Here is a 21,315-nt window from a genome sequence, read left to right on the forward strand (position 1 = left end):
GTGCACAGTGATGATTCCTTCAGCATTTTCTGAGTTTTGTGGCACAGATTTCAATTTTTTTCTAATATTGACATTAAAAATGTGTATAAATTCCTTAGACTTACTTGAATCTTAACTATTTTAAATTAATTTTCTCAGAAAAACCTCTTTCTGTTGGGGAAATACAATTTTCTATTTTGCAGATTATGGTTGGACGTAGATATATATTGGTGTTTTCTTATTAAATTTATGCTGAACGTCAGTAATTTTAAAAGTCTGCACATTACTCTATCTGACTTAAAAAAGCCATCAGTGGTTAACATTTCCTTGAGGACAGTACAAGTGGCCCTATTCACATAGAGACTTTTTACTGATTCTGAAAATAATGAATCTAAAATACTTTATCACTACTTCACTGTGGCAAAGGAGGAGGATTTATGGCTGTAGATATGTTAGAGGAATTAATTGTTTTTGGGGTGGGGAGATGGGGAAAAGAATTGAAAATCTTCTGAAGAAACAAGGTTGTAGGGAGAGTTTTAGGAAACCCAGTGAGAAGTAAAGGTGGAGCTTGAGAAACCAAACTGATGCCAAACACTGCTGAATTCCCAAGTGTATTTTGTGCATGTTCAGATCAAAGTAATTTAGAAGAAGTGGGTATTTTTGAGGGGCCTACAATAATTTTTGGTTGTTTTTTAGGTAAGAAAAAAGGACCAGATCAACATTGAAACAAAGAATAAAACTGTGAGATTTATTGGTGAGCTTACCAAGTTTAAGATGTTCTCCAAAAATGATACTCTCCACTGTTTAAAGGTTGGTGTTGTGATAGTCCTGTACTCCTGTGTTCGCTGATTATGTATCCTCATCCTATTCCCCTTCACTTATCTGCTGCTGATGTTGCCTGAATTTATTACATGGGATGTTTTAAACACTGGTGTCTGTGGCTGCTCTGTGTGAGGAGACTTTTATAGCTGCTGTAGAAGTTAGAATGTTTTACCTCTTCTAATGGGAGGAATATATTAAAATAAACTTCTACGTTTGGACATAGGCAAACTGCTTATCCTTTCCTTTGTAAGCATGGCAGACATTGCTACTTCCTAATCTGCTGTACATTGCAAAACTTCCATCATGGTGATTTCAGTGAATGTTTTTGTGGAGAAAATAACAGTAAGGGACAGGGACTGGGAGGCAAAAAGCATTTCAGTGATGGAAGGAGAGGCTTTTATGCCATTTTAGCAGGTGCTTTTGTTTGTTGAAGAACAAAATATCTCTGGAAAGCATTAATCTCTAGGCACATCATCTCACTTGGCATGCTGATAAACATTCAAACCTTGATAGTCAAGTCCCAAATTAAAAATAGGTTCAAAAAAATAAAAGTGCCTTTTATTAAAGATACTTGAGACTCACATCTTAACATCACTTTCTATGTGAATAGTTTCTATTCTTTGACTTGTTAGATACCAAAGCTGAACTCCTAAAGAAATCATAATCACTTATGATTTCACTTCTCTTGTCTACAAAATGGTGTAAAATGCAAAGCTGTATTAATTATAGTTATTGCTTAACTTAAAACAGTGCAGTTAGGTGTGCTCTGAGCTTACTGTGCCCTTGTGCAGTATTAATGGGTAGTTTGGATGTTTTTTTCTGCCAGTCTTTCAAAACATCCTGTTCTTCTGAAGCCTAAATTTGGGGTCTGTAGACTACAAGAATTTAAAAATGGGATTAATCTTTTGAATATTCATGGCATTGTTTGGGTTGGATGGGACCTTAAATTATCTGGTTCCAACCCCCTGTCTTGGACAGGGACACCTTCCACCTACACATGATAGCTCAGAGCTCCATCCAACCTGGCCTTGGATACTTCCAGGGATGGGGCATCTGCAACTTCTTTGGGCAACCTGTGCCAAGGCCTTGCCAATCCTAACATCTGATCAGTGAAATCCATTTACATTTATTCTGTAAAGAATTGAGAACACCAGCATAGTGTCCAGTCTGGTAGATAAAACTTAATGTTTTCTGCAGCTGAAAAAGATGTTTAACAAGCTGTGCTTTTATGTAAATACCTACCAGATGCTTCTGTCAGACTTCTCTCATCACCATATTGAAATGGCCTGTACCTTGCTGGAAACCTGTGGAAGATTCCTCTTCAGATCACCAGAATCTCACTTAAGAACCAGCGTTCTTTTGGTAAGAGAAAACTTGTTGTCTTATGGGGGAGGGTGTCATGTTCTGACGTGAAGCAATTACTTCTTTTTTGGAACTATTCTTCAGAACTCCAGCTGACCTAAAAACCTCTTCATGACTTGATAGAAAATGTAAAAAAAAAAAAAAAAAAAAAAAAAAAATTGAATTTCTGAAGTAAAAAGCTATTGCTTTTGTAATTCAGAGACTGGGCAAACCCAGAGGATGAGGTTGAAAGAATATTGTAGCTGTACCTGAACATGCCTGAAATAGTGTTTGAGGGGAAAAATAGTGGTGAATGGAACCAGACATAATTTCAACTGGAAGTGAAGACGTTTATGCAAGAGATGGTTTCTATCTCCTGTATAATGATCTGGGGTTCTAAATGTGAAAAAAGAGTTTATGAAGACACTAAGAGAAGCAGTTTTAGAAACAGAGATTGGGAATTAAAATAAGATTAGAATTGGGATCTGTAAGTCTGGAGAAGTACTGGCAAAGACTTATAAATAACAAGAACTGAATAAAAAATAAAAAGAACTGAATAAAATATATTTGCTGACTTGGGAGACAATCCTAAAACTCTGTGTCCAGGGCAAGAGACTGTCAGACATGGTTGAAAAAGATCTTCAAAGATAGATTCACTTTCTTTTAAACCAGTGGTCTCTCTTCTCATGCTCTACTTAATGGAGAAGAAGTTGCATATTTGGGTTTTTGGGGTAATTGTTGTACAATTTCTGTCCACAAAATACTGTTTTTTTTCTGAACCTCTTTGAATGTCAGAACATCTGTTGAGGTGGTACAGTCATGAGAGGAAAGAGATGGGCAAGTTAAAACTGCCAGTTCCTTGGCTCTTGCTTTTTGTAGCAGTGTACTTTCTATCTTGAAAGGTTCGAATCTCAGTTTTCTAAATGTTTGCCAGCTGATGTGTTGTGTTGTGAAATATATTCCTTTCCATAATCAAGCATTTTTCTCTTGAAAACCTCATTCCATTATCTTTAAAAGACATTTCACTCATTGCTATCAATTTTTTGTAGTTAATAAAAACTTTAGAAGTCAGGAAAAATTAAATACTTATACCAGAACTGGTTTTTGTAAGTGAATGCTTCTAATGTTATGCACTACAGAAATGCTGACTATTAGCTGGGTTGCTGGAATCTGCTGGATGAATGCTAAATGTGGCTTAAGTGTGAAGTGCAAGACAAACCACAAACCCTGTTTGAATTACTGAGGCTGAAAGCCTCACAAGGTTTTGGCTAAATGGTTTTTTCTTATGTGTTGAGGAACCAGGAGAAGGTTGAAGATGGCAAATAAGTTTGGAATATCTATTTATTAAGATGTAAAATAGACTAAATAGATTTATATCCTGTATCTATCTTAATAGCTGCGTCTTCTAACATGCCCCTAAAAAACCTACAGAGATTAATTTTGACTTAACTAGTCTTATACAAATTGGATCATAGTCTTATGGCACAAGTTAGTGTGAACTGTGGAAAAGCTTTCTCCCAAAGCAAGCTGATAAAAATCTTGTGTTAAAAATCTAAGCTATTGTAAAGCTGATCTACTCTTATGGGTAGAATTAAGGCCTGTTGATCCTCTAAATAATTATTGCCCCTAATCTTTACTGCTGACCATGTATTTTGTAATTAGATTCAAAACAGGCTGTGTGTCTCCTATTAAAGACAATGGTGCTTTGTCCTGGTGTGAAAGAAAGTCATAGTTAAGAATGGATTTTAAAAGTAATTAAAGAAAAATTACTTATTGAGAAGTAAAGTGTTCTATAAGGGCATCACAAATTTAGTGGCACTAAGCAACTTTTTCTAGAGAAACATTTAGTCATCATATCCTGGTTTTGTGGAACGACTTCATGTTTTGCAAATTATTTAGAAATTGTTCTTTTATTAGGACAATGTTTATTTCTAGTAATGGTCTTCTTGGCAAATCTTTCAAATTCAGTGTCCTTTATGTAATTTAAAAGACTAACGTAAAACTAGATTGGCTGTAGGATTGATCAGTTGATAAATGAATTATTTGAATTGGATTATTTGAATTGGAGCTTTGAAAGGAAGATCAGCTTCATCTTGATCTATGTTTATGTAACATAAACAAGTTAAAACGTCAAGTTCTTGTATTATGCTGTTGTGGTCTTGCTGAAAGAATATTTGAAATTCTGGAATTAAAAGCTTCCTGATGCATTTTTAATCATTTAACCGAGAAATTGTCTTTAGCTTAAGGGCCAGATTGCTTGTGTTGATAAATATACTGAACTTAAGCTGCAAGGTGACTTCCTTCTTAGTATGACTGCTTTTACTGGTGGTGTTGAAACTGTGGGAGATGTTGTTTGTACAGGCAGAGGCTGTGGTAAAGTAAATGTAGTTCGTGTAGAACTGTGTTAATTCACTATAACAATAATGTGCTTCCAGGAAATTAAAAATTTCCATTTTGAACTGTCGGAACGAGTAGCAGGGCAGAGCAATGCTGGTTTATTAAAGAGAAGGAGGAGCTGAGCAGTTTCAGTATTTTGTTATAATCTGATGTTTAAATGTCAGCCATGCTGAAATGCTTTCTGAAATTGGAATTCTCATGATGCTTAGGTTTTGGTTAGTTACTGCTTTCTTTTTTTTTTTTCCTAATGATCATCAGATATTCTTTTTAAATGCTTCTGCAATATATGCTACGTGCAGAGAGATTTTTCTACTCACCGAGAAGATAAACCCAAACAGTTTTAATATTTTGACATGAATACTTTAATGTTGTTTGTGGTCTGCTTTTATCAAAGGAGAGGCAGAAACCTAATCTTCAAATGTAATGATTTACCTATGTAGTTCTAGTAAAACAAAGACCCAAAGTAGCTGATGAGCTTAAAGCACTTTGGACCTCAGGTCTTGGTTTTTTCTTCTGAATTGCATCAAGATTTTTGTTACTATGATGTAGTATTATGATTTCTCTTTCCTGCCTGTATGTCTGATGTCTGAGCTGAAAAAAGACTGAAACAGTTCCTTGACACGCTGAAGATTTTTAATAAGTAGAGATTAAGACTAATACAATCCACTTACAGATTGAACACACACTGCTCAAAATCCAATAAATTACAGTGATGCTGAGACTTCAGGTAGTGCATATTGTCTCTTCTGGGAAGAAACATTTTAATTATAAACTATGATTTACAGTATAATGTACAATTTTTATAACAGGAAAAGACACAAATTACGTCAGTTTAGGGGTTTAAAATGTTATTTGCCAGCCCTTCTGCCATCTTCTCTGTTGTGCTTCACTTTGACCCACTGCATTTTTCAATTTATAATTTAGCATGATCAATGCCTTTAAGGCAGCAAAGGTGTATTTTCTCTTGATCTATCTAGAAAAGATGAAAAATTTTCAAAGGTAACATTTACATATATGGTAATGTTTGGGAATTTTCTACTCTTAAGTGTTTTTTCCTCACATGAAACAATTTATGTACTCAGTTGTTACGTGCTGTGCATCTGTGAGGTGCCAGTAGGAAAATGTGCTGCTACTGACAGAAATTTCCCATTTGGAAAGGAATGTTCTCACAGGGAATCAAAGGAAAGACCATTTGTGTTGTGGAAAAGGTTAAGAATTAAATGCCTTAGGGTTGGTGTCAGATGGAGCCCTTCCTGGTGATAGATGACTAAAATCCAGGAAGAAAATGACATTATTTGATGGGTTACTATGTTACACGAAGCTACTCTTCCTCATTGAATTAGCAGCTGAAACTCTGGGTAAAGGAACTGTTTGAGTACATTGACATTTCAGTTGAACTGAATCACTGCCTTGTAAAAGAAATTTTAAATTATTCAGGTTTAGTGGAAAGGCCACCAGCATGAAAAACAGTGCTTTCTCACTATTAATCAAAGGATGTTTAGACTCTTGGTTGGTTTACTGGATTGCCTGAATGGATGTAATAACATTTGTATGAGGACAAAAAAATAATTAAAATATTAATTTTATCTGTTTGAAGTTTTAAATTACTGTATAGCCAGCCTCTAGTAAATAATAAATTTTAAACAAGTGCAATTTCCTGATGAACCACCATAGAGTGATTTAGAATATATAGGGTCATCATATGATATACATCAAAATATGCAGAATTGCACCTATACACATATAAATACACAGATACAAACTAAAAAGTATTTAATAATGGAATTACACTCATCCTCAACTGTAAAAATCTGCAAATTAGATCTGCTATTTTAGTTTTTGAAAAGAATTTTTAGATGAATTTTTAAACCTCAAAATAAACTTTAACTTACATAGCTAAAATGAAATGTGGAGAAAAGACTGTATTGAATGAGGAAAATCACGATAATCTTGACAATTAAGCGCCACAATTAGTGTTGACTCTTACTTGCCTGATTTTTCCTGAAACATTATTTTATAGTAGATACTATTTTTCTTACAGTCAATTCTGTTTGGATAAACAGCAGCAATGGAGCATGGAATAAGGAAAATTCTGTTGTCTAAATCTTTGGAAATTTATATGAAACCATCTAAAACTCTGTGGAGTTACGTGATGATGAAAAAAGTAGATTGTCAGTCTTATGATTCACTGTGTTTGTGCCAAGACATCAGTTTTTCAGCTGCTTTAGTTAAATATCTAGTTAAATAATGTTTTAAACAGAGTTCCTATTAGTCTTATGACCCATTTATCTGAACAGTAGCATTAAGATTTTGAGTTAAATCTTAAAATACTTTCCCAAAACTTTTTTTACCACAGGTGAACCATTATAAAAATAGGGATCATAAAGAAAAATGGCCATGGAAAGAGCAACACAGAGCCATATATATGTACTTTGTCTTTTTTTCTCTCTACCCAAGCTTTTAACTTACTTTTCTGCAACCTTTTATATTTACTGTATCCCAAATGTAACTCTAAAAGCCTTTGGCTTGAAAACGTGGTATGTCAGCATCTCTTAACTGGTCATTTGCATTTGTTTCCAGGAACAAATGATGAGGAAAAAACAAGCAATGCATCTTGATGCACGCTATGTTACAATGGTAGAAAATGCCTATTACTACTGTAATCCCCCTCCAGCTGAAAAAACTGTGAAGAAAAAACGTCCTCCTTTGCAGGAATATATCCGTAAGCTTCTTTACAAGGATCTCTCCAAGGTCACCACAGAGAAGGTAAATCCTTTCAAGATCTTTAATACAGTTTTTACTGAAAGTGGAGTAGTGGTAACTTTGGAAAAGGTTTTGGGGGAGAGCTATGGTTTTTTCAGTTGTAAGAAAGAGGATCATTTTTATATTCATGTATAAAGGGGTTTAATTCCTTTTATTGGGACAAGTGAAGCTCCAGTTGTGGACCTGTGTTCTCAGCAGCATCAAATGCTGAAAAAAGGGAGAGTGAGATTAGAATCATTGCGTTCTGTAGATTGTGTTGGGAGAGTAAGGGGCAAAAGGCTTCAGTTAAATACGGACTGCAAGAGCAAGCAAATTAGGGAACAGCCTTGGACAGCTTGATCAGTAGCTCAAGGATAGCACTTGGGTTATGTACATAAAGCCTTCTATAGCTACTGCTGGTCTGGAGGGTGCCTGGGAGGGAGAATGAGGTTGTTTGCAGGTGCTAACAGGGATTTCATCCCAACCAGGAGAGAGGGGGGATGACAGGGAGCATCTTGATATTTTACCTGCTAAAATGTGAAGCTTGTCTCAAAATTTGGTTTAGGTCCTGAGACAGATGCGCAAGCTGCCTTGGCAGGATGCAGAAGTTAAGGACTATGTTATATGCTGTATGATCAACATCTGGAATGTGAAATATAATAGTATTCACTGTGTAGCCAACCTCTTAGCAGGGTTGGTCCTTTACCAGGAAGATGTTGGAATTCATGTTGTGGATGGAGTGCTAGAGGATATCCGACTAGGAATGGAGGTAAGCTATCAGTATCCTTGCTAAGCTATACTCATCTGTTTATGAAGTAAAACTAAAATAATTGTGCTTAAAGAAAGGAATCATTGGAATCTCTTTTTTTTTTTTTTTTCTACCTCAGTTATTTGCTTTGTATAGGTTTATTTAAGTTAATGGAATAATTGTACCAGAAAAAACCCCAACAAAACCAAACTAACAACATTACATTAGACAATTGTTTTGCCTCTCTTATCATAGTAGGGCCATAGAATTTATTCTTTGACAGTGTAGACAGATTTACACAACTTCAAATAACTTTGGAGAGCGGTCCGTACTTTAAAAGCTGTTATAATGACAAGAATTCTCTGGGTGATGACAAGTCACCATAGATTTAAGGTGGAGTGTATGCTAAATGTGTTGAAACTGAAATACTAGCTGACCAGCTTTCATAACTACTTTTTACTGTTTACTTTCTTGTAATGGATGTAGCCATAAATAACCATCTTTTATTATAAGAAATTCTGTCCACTTTTTTATACACTTTTTTCCTTTGTAAAAGGTTGGTTGGGTTTGGGCATTTTAATTTTCTGTTGTGTCTGCACGATAGAGTGAATTTTCTTGTTCTTTTGTGATAAAGGTTAATCAACCAAAATTCAACCAACGGCGGATCAGCAGTGCCAAGTTTCTGGGGGAGCTTTACAATTACCGAATGGTGGAGTCAGCTGTAATATTTAGAACTCTGTACTCCTTCACCTCGTTTGGTGTGAACCCTGATGGCAGTCCTAGTCCACTGGACCCTCCAGAGCATCTTTTCAGAATCAGACTCGTCTGTACTATCCTCGATACCTGTGGGCAGTATTTTGACAGAGGATCCAGCAAGCGAAAACTTGATTGCTTCCTTGTATATTTTCAGGTATTCTAAATTTTATGCAGAACTCTAAAGTTCTTTAGCAAGCTAATATAAGTCAGCCTGGTATGTATTTATCTCATTGTTCTCTAGCACCATACATTGTAGAATCTTGTCTGTCTGGTAGGAGTTTTAGTTTCAAGTGATATGTTGACTTATGCCAAAATGATCAAGAGGTGCTCATTGCTCACATGGGGGTTTGCTGAACGTGAAGAAGAGAAGATTATTTAGGCTGCAGTCCTCAGCTAATGGTTTTTGTAGAGAAAGAGGAATCAGATACTTCTCTGGCATGCAAGGTGAAAGATTGAGAGGTAATGGACACAAATTGCAGCAAAGAAAGTTCTGGCTCAATAAATGCAATGAAGTGGGGAAAAGATTTCATAATGAGTGTTTAAACACTGAAAAGAGGAATTCCAGACCATGGAATTCATGCTAAAACTTGCTGAATTTAAATTCTTTTTCTTTCTGTTTTTCTCTATAATTTTTACTAAAACAAGGGTATTAAAAAAATCAAAGTGATCGTTTATTTCAAACCTTAAGGATACAAATCACTCCATCTCCATGCAAGGTGTAAAATGATGTTTTGAAGTGTAGAACCTCAGAATGGTTTGGTTTGGATGGGACCTCAAGGATCACCTTGTTCAAACCTTCTGCCATGGGCAGGGACACCTCCCACTAGACTAGACTGCTTACAGTATGATATGGTCTGATTTTTAAATGCAAAAACAAGTGTTTTGTGGAAGATGTAATTATATTTCTGTTACACCTCGTAATTTCAGCAAGCCTTCCTCTTCAGCATGTTATCTCTTAAGTAAGATTCTGTTACTAATACTTCACTTTCACATGCAATTTTTGCAGTATCTTAGTTCTCAAGTTCTACTGTTAGGTTCACTTAAAATCAGCGTTTATTTTTTACAATATCATTGTAAGAGGTATATGTGAATTTGTTGTGATGCTGTAGTAAAACTCAGTAAGGCTGTTGAAGCTGGCTGCAGTCTAAAGATTTTTTTTATAATGTTTCGCCCCCACTTTTCCCCATAATATGGTAATTCATTTTCTTGAAAATAGTTGGGGGAAGGAATCAAAAGCTGGCTGGATGTTAAGTGGTCATCTCTTGTTGAAGCAGTTTACCCTGAGAAGACACTTTCTTCTTAGGGCTCTTTTGTTCAGTCTTCAAACTTGTAACAGTAGTTATGATTCTTAATGTTTGTGATATCCAGTGTTATCAAACCAGTTTAGTGATATCAGAATATCCAGTAGTGTATGAAATAGAAAAGTAGTGACATGAAAGCTTTTGCATTTTTTACTGTACAGACAAGGTATTTAAAACTTCATAACTTAAATGGTTTATAAACATCAGTGTGCATATAATTGATTTCGATATTTGGTATTCCAGCGCTATGTGTGGTGGAAAAAAAGTCTGGATGTTTGGACAAAAGACCACCCTTTTCCTATAGACATAGACTATATGATCAGTGATACACTGGAACTGCTGAGACCAAAGATAAAGCTCTGCAATTCTCTGGAAGAAGCTGTCAGACAAGTGCAAGACTTGGAACGAGAATTCTTAATAAAACTGGGTAAGAAAATGTGCAAATGTTTTGACAACTCCTGTAGTTCTTAAAGTTGTCTCTTTGATGGTAATAGGATAACTGTTGTTATTGTTATGATAATTTATTCTCACAATAGAAATATTTTTTTAACTTTTTTGCATGTTTCTTTCTAATCATTATAAATACCATACAGAGTCTCCATAACTCTAAAGTAGTAGATGTTGTAAAAAATAGTCAATTCTCTAAATGAGATAGTACTTGGAGAGCAGAAGAGTGTCTATGTGTATTAATTTATGGAGTCCTATGGTGCAAATGATGAGGAAGAAAATCATTAACTTAATCAGAAAAATGTAGGAATCACACTAATTTCAGGAGAAAACAGTTGGGCTGGCAGCACAGCTCATTTGAAAATATACTGATTAGTGAGTATCTGGAACTTATCATCATGTTAACCTTTAAACCTCTTGTACATATCCATTCTTAGAAAGTGTTGGATGCTACTGTGCTCATTACTTGTTAAATGAAGTTGTTTTCTAATCTTCCATCTGTATTTGAAAACAAGCTTGTTCATTAAAAGATTTTATATGTAAATTTTACACTTTTATATAAGTGTTAATTAGAGGACTTCACCTACTTGGACACATTCAATTTTTAAGAATAATTCTTGAATTCAGTGGGATGAATATGTCTAATAGCCACATAAAAGATTGCAACTTCTGTTCTAGGAGGAACTTTTTTTTTTATATGCTGTTTATTTAATTGACATGCCTTGAAATTCCCTACGGAGTAACTGAACAGCAAATTAGAATTTCCCTGTGGTGTGATCTAAACTTATGTATTTCATGGTCTCCAAATGATAACCAAGAAGAAATATACCAAGAGTTATACAAACTGTAATATTCTTTTGAAAGGTACTCAGCATTTCCTTCCTGCAAATAACAGGAGCTTCACAAAACTTCACACTAATGGCTGTCCCTAAGTGCAGTTGGTCTAATGTTAAAAAAGGAATGCGACCTAAATAGTGATTGTGTTGACTCCTCAGTAAATTCCTAGAAAAAACAGTGGCCTAGAAGTCTGACATCAGCAATCCTCTGGAGGACTACGTGGCTTTGTAAATTCAGAAAAGAAAAAAAAGAATGTATGAGAGCAATGTGTGCTGGAAGTTTGGGGATTTTGCATTGGATGACTTAAATATTGCAATAATTATTCTCTAAAAATAGATCCTGTTTTTTTCCTGAATCAAACCATCCTCAATTCTTAAAAAACATTCTGATTGAAATCTATGTCTGCAACTAAACTGGACACTGAAACACTGGAAAAAGCTAAAACTAATTTTTCACTTCTGAGGAAATGGTACAGATAATGGTATTAGATTGAAGGATGCCTTACTGAAAGAAAGGAGGTATTTATGTTTAATATTTTACACACAGAGTAAACTGAAACATCTTGAAGGACAGAAGGCAAGCAGGTCAGCAAGACAGGTTGCAAGATGAACTAAACACACAATGTAAGAACAGTCACACCTGTCTGCAAGGAGGATGAGCACACTAGATAGTACTTGGGGAAGAGATTTTGCTTTCCCAGAGATTTCAGATAGGCACCTACATCCTCACAGGTTCAAGTATGACCTCAGAGCGTTAGGAGAGAGTCATAAAGATTTATTACAGGCTGAGCAGATTGTTGTTTCAAAACTGATAATTGATAGTAGAGGGAAGTACTGCAGCAAAGACTTCAGAGGCTTCAGGCCTCTGGGTTCTGCTGGTTTTGTGCAGTCTCTGTAGTTTGTCAGATTTTGTTATGTGTTTCAGTAGGGTCTACATTTAATTAGAGGATGTTTTGAGGCAGTTTGCACAGCTTCTTCTGTTCTCTAGGAGATGCTAAACATTCTCTCTAAAGTTTTCCTCCATTTCTGACAGGACATTATTACCCTTTATGTCTAAGCTAACTGTAAAGGAAATGTTTCATTCTAAAGTTAGTTATTATGACCAGTGAGAAATTTTAGTGCTCAGTAACAATGGACTTTGGAAGTGATCTTCCACATTGAATGGTTATATGTCTTCTAATGTTCTAAATCTTTCTCTTTTTCCAAATTTCAGGAATTGTGAATGACAAAGATTCCAAGGACTCCATTACGGAAGGAGAGAATCTGGAAGAGGATGAAGAAGAGGAGGAAGGTGGAGCAGAGACAGAGGAACAATCTGGGAATGAAAGTGAAGTAAATGAGCCAGAAGAAGAGGTGAACTTAATCATTTACCTTGCCTCATGTGAAAGAAGTAATTTTGATTGCTTGTTGCTTTCTGAAGCCCTTCTAAGTCAGAGTTAGCTGGTGAAATCTGGGTGAGCACAGCCCAGCCAGTGCTGATATTCCCAGCCCAGTTCCGTGTATGTGGAAAACTGAGTGTCTGAGGTTTGTTCCTTATTTTGGCAGAAGCTTGAACCTGGCAGCTTTGCTCAGGGTATGTGCTGCTTCTCAGCAAGAAGATACCTTCAGCTTTTGGCATGAAAAAAAAAGTCACTTTCAGATGACTTTATCTGTTGTAGGAGCAAATGTATTGACTAAATGTCAAAGCAGCCATTAGGAAAAATAACAGGTGTTCAGAGTATACCTATGCAATATGAATAAATAAAAGATTTATGGAGCATAAAAACCTTCCTTATTTACTGTGCTAATAATATTTTCAATCAAAAATGGTGGGGCCAATAAAAAAACCCACAAGTACATAGAAATTCTGACTTGTCACTATGACACAGCAAAGTTGACATGATAATGGTATTGTAATAAGAAAATGAGTTCATCAAGGAAATAGAGAACAGTTTTTCTTCAAATGCTTGGGCTGATTGATTTACTAATAAGCTTTCTTTCAAAAGATGTCTCTCAGCATTAAAGGTCCTGAAGTTTGGCTGGGTTTGTGCCTTCACCCATAATTAGTATCAATAGAATCAGAAACAGGAGCAGGGTGGGGAAGGCACCTTTGGAGATTTTTGTATTTCCTTCTTTGGACTTCATGAGTTCTTGCCAATCTATTCCTCCTGCTTGTGAAGTTCCCTCTGAGTGGCAGCGTGTATCAGTCACTACTCCCAGTGTTCTGCTGTATGTTTGTGAAATTAGTAATAAAGCTGAGTGAGTTCAGACTCAAACATTAAATAAAAACCAAACAAATTTACAAAGACTTAACTAAGCAACATGAAGAGTTTAGGAAAATGTTTGAGGAACCAGCTGTCCTTCTTGTTTTGAAATAGTCAGCAGTTAAAATTGAATTTTTCAGGAGGGCTCTGACAATGAGGAAGAAGAGGGTGAAGAAGAGGAGGAGGAAAACACCGATTATCTTACAGACTCCAATAAGGAAAATGAAACCGACGAGGAGAATACAGTATGTATTGAGCTGGAGATATGTGAATTGAATTTGCATCCTTGTTTTCTTTACTCAATGTTTTTTGCCAGTGCTGCTCATAAAATATCTGGGAAAATATAGCAAGGAGACTTCCTTAATCTTTCAAATACATTTTATAGCTTATTTTCATAAGTTTGCAAACTTTGGTTACTACCTTTTGAAAATTTTTATGCTGTCAAATTTTACTACAGCATTTTTTTCACAAGGCTGTGAGCTTTCCCAGGTAGCTGGACTGGGAAACAGTGTGTAAATGATGGTTTTGCAATGCCAGCAATAGTAGCAAACTGATAGGATACAACAAGGTAAGCAATTACACTTCACTAGATCTCAAAACAGAAGAGAGACAAGCCAAGAAGTGTGAAATTCCTACAGTAGAGATTTGGGATTGACAGATTATAATGTTTGCAGCTCAAGAGCCCATCTGATTGAGCCTGAATTGCAGTTACATAGTAAGGAAATAATGAGCATCATAGGACAACATGCTGGGGTGCTGACTTCTGACATTTTTATTGTCATGTCGTGCTTTCCAAATAATTGAAGAGTAGCCTTTGTCTTGAAAATACCATCTAACTTCATTGACTTAATGGAAATTAATTTAATTGAAATAGATGTCTTGAGGATAGACTTTTTTTATTGTTGACACATCATGAATGTGTTCATGCACCTGCACACACACACAAAAGTCTGTCAGAATGTTATGAGTGAGCATAAATCAGTAAATCTGCCTTTCAAGAAGATAATCAAGGCTGAAATCTTCTTTCTTGAACAGTTTGGTTCTATAAACCTTTTGATTTTGTATGATATAGAAGCAATAAAGATATTTTCCACTTACTTCTAGACTGAATATTCATATTTCTGAAACTGATGTAATGGACAATTTTTTCCCATTGCAATAGGAAGTAATGATTAAAGGAGGAGGACTGAAGCATGTCCCTTGTGCAGAGGATGAGGACTTCATTCAGGCCTTGGATAAAATGATGCTGGAAAATCTTCAGGTATAAATAGTTATTTTCTTAATTTAATGTACAGCTGACTGTAGTTGATTTTTTTTCCTTAAGTAAGTAAGTGATTAATGCTTAGGTAACCATACTAAAGGGATGAAGATATTTGGTTTTTTGGCCTCTTCTCTGCAGTTGACTTGTTTGGCTTGTACTAAAATAGCTGTTAATTGTATTGTTTGCCCAGTGAAAACATGATATACTGACATATATTTTACAGAATGAATAATGAATGCAGCAGATACTGTGCAACACTTCTGACTGTATCTTAGGTTTTAATGGGCTTAAAATGCAGACACATTTAAATTTACATAAGCTTTTAGTACTTTGTTTTCTTAGTCACATGTGGTAAATATTTCAGGATTGAGCATAGCAACCCCATATAATAAATATATTAATAAGATGTACCCAAAAATCTTGAATTAAGAGTGTACATTCTACAAAGTATCTCATCAGGTCTCTAGATTTCTTTTCCCAAGAGATTGCCCTGTAATTTTCTTCTTCACAAGCAAAGAAAACAAAAGGAAAATATAGTAAGCCTAATAAATGTACTCATATATAACCTCGCTTTCCTGGAAGGTTAAACCTTTTCTCAGTTGTGAAACTCTGGATGTTGCCAGCCTGACTGACTGTGTCAGCATCTGAGCATTTACAGAATTCACTTCTTTTTTTCCTAGCAACGGAGTGGTGAATCTGTTAAGGTGCATCAGCTGGATGTTGCTATTCCTCTGCATCTCAAAAGTCAGCTGAAGAAGGGTCCCCCACTTGGAGGTGGGGAAGGAGAGTCAGAGTCGGGGGACACAATGCCATTTGTCATGTTAACACGAAAAGGCAACAAACAGCAGGTAAGGTATAGGTACTGGTTAAATAAATAAAGGCCTTTCACGTCAAAAAAAGTAACAAGGAATTTTTTTATTTCTTCTTTAATTTCTCAAAATCAGATCTAGACAACTTCATTTTGACACTTGGAAAATACCATATATAATTTCTTGGATTTCTTGGTTGTTAATAGAAATGATGTAGAAGAATCCTGTGGTCAAATTATACTATTACTATTTACATTTGGTGATCCTACCAGGAGTTCAGTGGTATGTCTTTGCATGTATTTTAGATATAGTTGTGGAAGGTGGACTGCCACTGAACATTGAAAGGAGTAGAAAGAAAAAAGGAATATTCCAGAATCTTTAAGATTCTACAGCTTTTCTTGAAAACACTTTCAGCTTCATATCAAAATACATGGTCATTGCTAAACTCCATTTCCTAGGTAACTGCCACTTGGTTGAATTTATTCAACTTGCAAGAAGAAAAAAGTCCTAATCCCTGAAGACACACTGTTAGGAGGCTATTCCAGAATGCACAGAGTGAATCTCTTGGAGAAACTTAAATAGAAATCAGGTTGATAAAACAAACTAACTCCTTGCTTCATGCAGCTAAGCTCGATGTTAGTCTTGGCTCTTTTCTCCAGTGTATGTTTGAATTTTCCTAGCTCAGCAAATGCACAGTACACAAATGTCTGCCTAACACATTCCACATGTATTTCTTGTAAGGGTTTAGGGCTTTTAAAGAAACCTTTTAATTTAATGATAAACATAAATTACTCTGAATTTATGTGGAAAGCATACCCAAGGCATTATTTCATGCGATGTATCTGAGCCTTTCAAGTGTTTAGATCCATGTCATTACTTGGTTTTTACATTTGTTACCCAAATTGTGACAGCAGTGTAGCTGTTTGGGTGCATAAACCTGAAATAGGCTCCTTCTCTTCCTTCATATGAAACACATTTCAAAAATCCATGTAGGAAGTGGTTTTTCTGTTTTCCTGGAACTTGAATGTGGTATACCAAGATATACAAAAACTCTGAGTGGGAGATTTTTAACTGTTGTCATTGGTCTGAGAAGGGGTCTAAGGGAACTCCATTTTTTAAAAAAATATTGTTTAACTTTTTCAGGATAATTTGTTAGGAGTAGCTACAGTTACAGGGAATTTTGGGATCTTCATACTCTATGTAAAGGGGAAAATATTGCAGAAATGTGATTTAGAAAGAAAGCAGAACTTGTTCAGGAGTTTTCCCTGCTCTTCCCCCAATATTTGGTTTTGGGAGTAGGCTCTTCCTGCCAAAACTCCTCTCAGTGTTTCTAGAAATGTAGAAAACAGTTGCTTTATAGACTACTTCAGCTCTTGAATTAATGAAAGACTTCTTTGTCCATAGTTCTGTATTCAGAAAAAAAAAAAGTGTTTTAGTACAGAGTTTTAATAGAAAAATAAGCAGGAAAGAAGAGGTGGAGTTGAAAAGAAAATAATTATTCCTTCTTATGGTTATTTTTTTTTAAATCTGCATGAGCAGAGTGTGCAATGAGTTTTGAAGTGAGGGATGCATAGTTCACTGTTAAGTTATAGCTGGAAACTTGCAGCTTTTACAGTAGAAAGAAGTTTACAGCAACCTGGCATGAGGCTGTAAGTAGCTTCATCTGCATGGTCACCAGAGTGATAAATGACATCAGCCTACTTGCTTGCTCTGCTAGTAATGATTTCAGTCTCTGTGTTCTTTGTCAGTGGTTCTCCTGAAACAAGAAATGTTAGGAAAAAAGGGTCGTGCTATGCTTCCTTCCTGGGGGTAACATTTGGTAGTGGAGGCCCAGTTGCCAAACACTCATTTCATGTGTCAGTGTCCACCCAGATTTTAGTGCAGCATTGACAAATAGTTTTTTTGAAGTGTAATACAAGAGCAACTGACTGCTATTTACCATCTGTGTATATCCAAATTCATGGTGGTTACAGGCTGATTGTGACAAGGACACCATATTTTATCCTCAAGACTTAGAAAACTTGTAGCAGTAGAACCTAACATGGTTATTTGAAATTAAGATGATGGCTTTGTGATTTATCCATAAGCCATGAGAGGAGAGCTCAGCTGTATCTAATACCATTTGGTGTTTCTGAACCAAGAATTTTTATGCCAAGTAGTATGAACTAAAATGAGGTATAGACAGTAAAAGGAAAGTCGAGAAATTTAGCTACTACCTAAGACAAAAGATTTCTTTCCTTTTGAAAGATTTTTCACAAGGCTCCATAAAAGAATGACAATATCCATGGAATAGTCAAATGTGAAATGTTTTATCTTGTTTATATCTTTATGTTTTATCTCATAGCATTTTTATAAAATCTGTAGTCTAGTCTTCTGAATAATGATTTTTGATCTTCCTTCAGTTTGACATCTTTAAAGAGATATCCTCCCTCCTCCCCCATCTCACAGGTTTGATGAGAGCTTTTTGATACACCTCTGCAGTATTTGCAAATCGGAAGTGTTTCACTTGCTCAGTAATCATCATATCCTGTAGTAATTGTAATCAGTGACTTGGTTTCAGGTGGCAGCTGATTGCCTTGAGATAGTGACTCAGTGGTGTTTTGTTAATTGCCAGGCTGCTGTTTTTCTCTATCTGTTTCTCTCATTTGCACCCTTCTGTAGTTCAGTTTTCTTTTTCTACTTTAAGCATCCCATCTGGAAACACCAATCCCATTTAGCTGATAAATCCATAGAACAGATAAAATATAAAGGACATAATAGTTAAAATGGATGAGGAGCTTAATGGTGAAGCTGAGGAATGATTTTTATCACGAAATGCTGCTAATGGATTAGTTATTTGTGTAGTTTACCTAAAGTTCATTTGATGATATCTGGGAACCTGCACAGCCTGCTCAGCAATAAGTAACCAGAGCTTACTTTGCTCTTGGAATTTCAATTTTCATTTCTGTTCTTCCCTGCACACCCTAATAACAAGCTCATATTTATATTCAATATAATGTGCTATTACCCTTGCCCCCACCCCCAAAAATCTCGTGTAAATACATCTTTAGTTGGTAGGGTTTTACCCAAGTTTTTCTCAGGTCTTTGCAAGAGTCTGTCTTTGTTTCAAACAGTTTATTTTCAAGTGCTTCATCTGAGTCTTCTCACACTCATCACTCTGCTGCTAGTGGGGCATTGCTCTCTGAGATACCTTGAGACTGTTCAGTGATTATTGCATTAAATACTAACCACAGATGGTGAGGATTTTGCTTTTACTTTAAACCTTCTCAGCAGAGGATTTGATAATATATCTTTCTCTGCATATTTTGACAGTGTAATAGAAAAGAACACTTAGGAATTAACTTCTGTTTCTTTGGAAATAGATCTTCCATGACGAGTAACAAGGAGCAGGATTCAGAGTAGTTCATGGAATATTGAGAGTGATTATCCTTAAAATGCATTAGCCATCTTATGGCACAAAAATATTTCTAAAGGACATGGAGTTGAAGGAGGAAGTGAGATTTTTCTAAATCTTTGCAAACTTTAGCATTAAGGATTTTCTGAGAACTGTTTTTGTAGTTGTGGATAAAATTAAGAATTATTTCTCTGATCTGGAACAATTGTAAAAAAATAGATATGTAGAAGTAACAAATTGGATTTTCTGAGTCTAGGGGGAAAGTCATCATGTTCCCTTACACCTTCCTGAAAATATTAGCTGGATTTTCAGAGAGAGGGTACTTCTGAGGGAGTGCCAAGCTTACCTGGTATGTCTTAGGGCAAATCAAATAATGGGTGTTGAAATCAGATTGTGTTGTGTGCACATTTGGGTATGGTGGAGGAGGAAAAGATCAATCTGACACTGTAGTTTTCTCTAGACTAAGAAGAAGCACTGGGGAGCCAGAATTTTTCTCAAAAACAAGAAGTACTGGGATTTCCAGGCAATGTCTGAAATGCTTGAAATGTTTTTCCTCTGTTATCACAAGGGATAGTAGTAGAAATTCTGCTCAGGGAGGCTCATCTCTTTGGGAGGAAGAGACCTGAAGAGGGAGGTGCAGCTTTCTGAGCCAGCTGTGGTACTTCTATCTCAAGACCAGGGCAAATCCCTGTGGGCAAATCAGCTGGTATGAAAATAAGAAGTAAAGCATATGGCTGTGCCTTCCTAGGGAAAGGCAGTCACTTTTGTTTGCACGAATACTGTGTATAATAGGTTTTTGGACTCAGCCCTTTTTGTGTGTTCTCTGCGTCTTTAGCAGGTCTTGCATTTTCTCCTGCTGCTTTATGTGAAACAGAGGTTCAAAACAAACCAACAAAACACTTCACAGTAGAAATGTCTGTAGAAAATACCTCATTGAAACAACTTGGAAATAACCACAGCATTTCTGTATTTTGAATTGTTTTGTATTGGTTGGGGTTTTTTCTCTGATGGGCACTTAAAAACTTACTTTAATTTGCAGTTTAAGATCCTGAATGTACCGATGTCTTCCCAACTTGCTGCAAACCATTGGAACCAACAGCAAGCAGAACAGGAGGAGAGGATGAGGATGAAAAAGCTCACTTTGGATATCAATGAAAGGCAGGAACAAGAGGACTATCAGGGTAAGAAAATCACCAAGTATTTTGTTTTCATTTTGGGAGGAGCCTTTGTGAATCTGCAGAAAGCGTTATTTGTGATGATGATTAGCAGCTGAAGTTCTAAATATTGATTTGCAGTACTTAGAGGAAACCTGTATTCTGGTTTTAGTCATTCTTTGTTTCCTCCCTGGTCTTTATACTTGAAGTTTTTGTAGCTGTTCCATGAAAAGGAGTTTTCAAGTGGGTCTCAAATTTCAGCATTTCTATTTATTTTGGGAAAGGGGGAGAACTGAGGTTGTTCCTTTAAAATAAAGGTAATGCAAAATCAATGTGATTTTTACTGCAAGGCTGTTGAGTTGGATACAATATGAATTCTGTGCAATTTAGGCTCTGCTTTTAAGTTAATGATAGGTATTTTAGATATTGGTAATATTTAGACTCCTTAGTCTTGCTGGAACTTGAAAAACCTGAGGTAACATTCACCTAAGAAATACAAAATGTTACTTCAGCTTCTAGGTTCTAGGAGTCCTCAAATCTGGAGTGTAAGCATATTTTAACAGAATGAGGGTTTCCTACAGAATATACAATTAATTTGTTTTTTGGAGACATGCAAGTCAGGCATTTTGAAACCTGGACTGGTTGAAGCAAACAGTGAATACAGCAGATCATATAGTCCCCAAACAGGTGCACATGATGTGTTTAGTTGTTGGGTGGTTTGTTTTGGGTTGTGGTTTTTTTCAGATTCAACTTGCCTTGGCTTACTCAGATAGTAAACAAAGCCAGACCAATAAAACTGATGTCTTGGGTTCCTGTTGCCATTTAACATCTCAAAAGTTTTTGCTCTGCTTTTTTGTAAAGATATTGTAGTCTGGTGGTAATCACAGTGTAAGTAGTTAATTAGTAGGAAATCTCATTTGAGTTATTTAGTGAAAGGCCATTGTTCATCAAGAAGTGAGAAATTAAAGCAGTTCTAATTTGGAATAAGATGTGGAATCCAGTACTTCTTGCAGACCTTCGGTAGTACCAGAACTAGACTTGTCATTGTAAAAAGGAGTGTCTTCCAAAGTGAGTGTCTGCAGAGC

General features: G+C 35.9%; 1 protein-coding gene across 1 annotated transcript in view; it reads left to right on the forward strand.

The window, feature by feature from the left end:
- UPF2 (UPF2 regulator of nonsense mediated mRNA decay) overlaps positions 1 to 21,315 on the forward strand; it is a 53,616-nt gene that overhangs the window by 22,260 nt on the left and 10,041 nt on the right. Inside the window, exons 10-20 of the mRNA XM_066318821.1 lie at positions 676 to 789; positions 2,047 to 2,163; positions 7,120 to 7,305; positions 7,847 to 8,050; positions 8,664 to 8,939; positions 10,330 to 10,513; positions 12,583 to 12,722; positions 13,753 to 13,857; positions 14,775 to 14,873; positions 15,554 to 15,721; positions 20,116 to 20,257. Coding sequence (XP_066174918.1) covers positions 676 to 789; positions 2,047 to 2,163; positions 7,120 to 7,305; positions 7,847 to 8,050; positions 8,664 to 8,939; positions 10,330 to 10,513; positions 12,583 to 12,722; positions 13,753 to 13,857; positions 14,775 to 14,873; positions 15,554 to 15,721; positions 20,116 to 20,257 — 1,735 coding nt within the window. The remainder of the gene's footprint in view (positions 1 to 675; positions 790 to 2,046; positions 2,164 to 7,119; positions 7,306 to 7,846; positions 8,051 to 8,663; positions 8,940 to 10,329; positions 10,514 to 12,582; positions 12,723 to 13,752; positions 13,858 to 14,774; positions 14,874 to 15,553; positions 15,722 to 20,115; positions 20,258 to 21,315) is intronic.

Source organism: Sylvia atricapilla, chromosome 5, assembly GCF_009819655.1.
Source record: "Sylvia atricapilla isolate bSylAtr1 chromosome 5, bSylAtr1.pri, whole genome shotgun sequence".
Lineage (NCBI taxonomy): Eukaryota > Metazoa > Chordata > Aves > Passeriformes > Sylviidae > Sylvia > Sylvia atricapilla.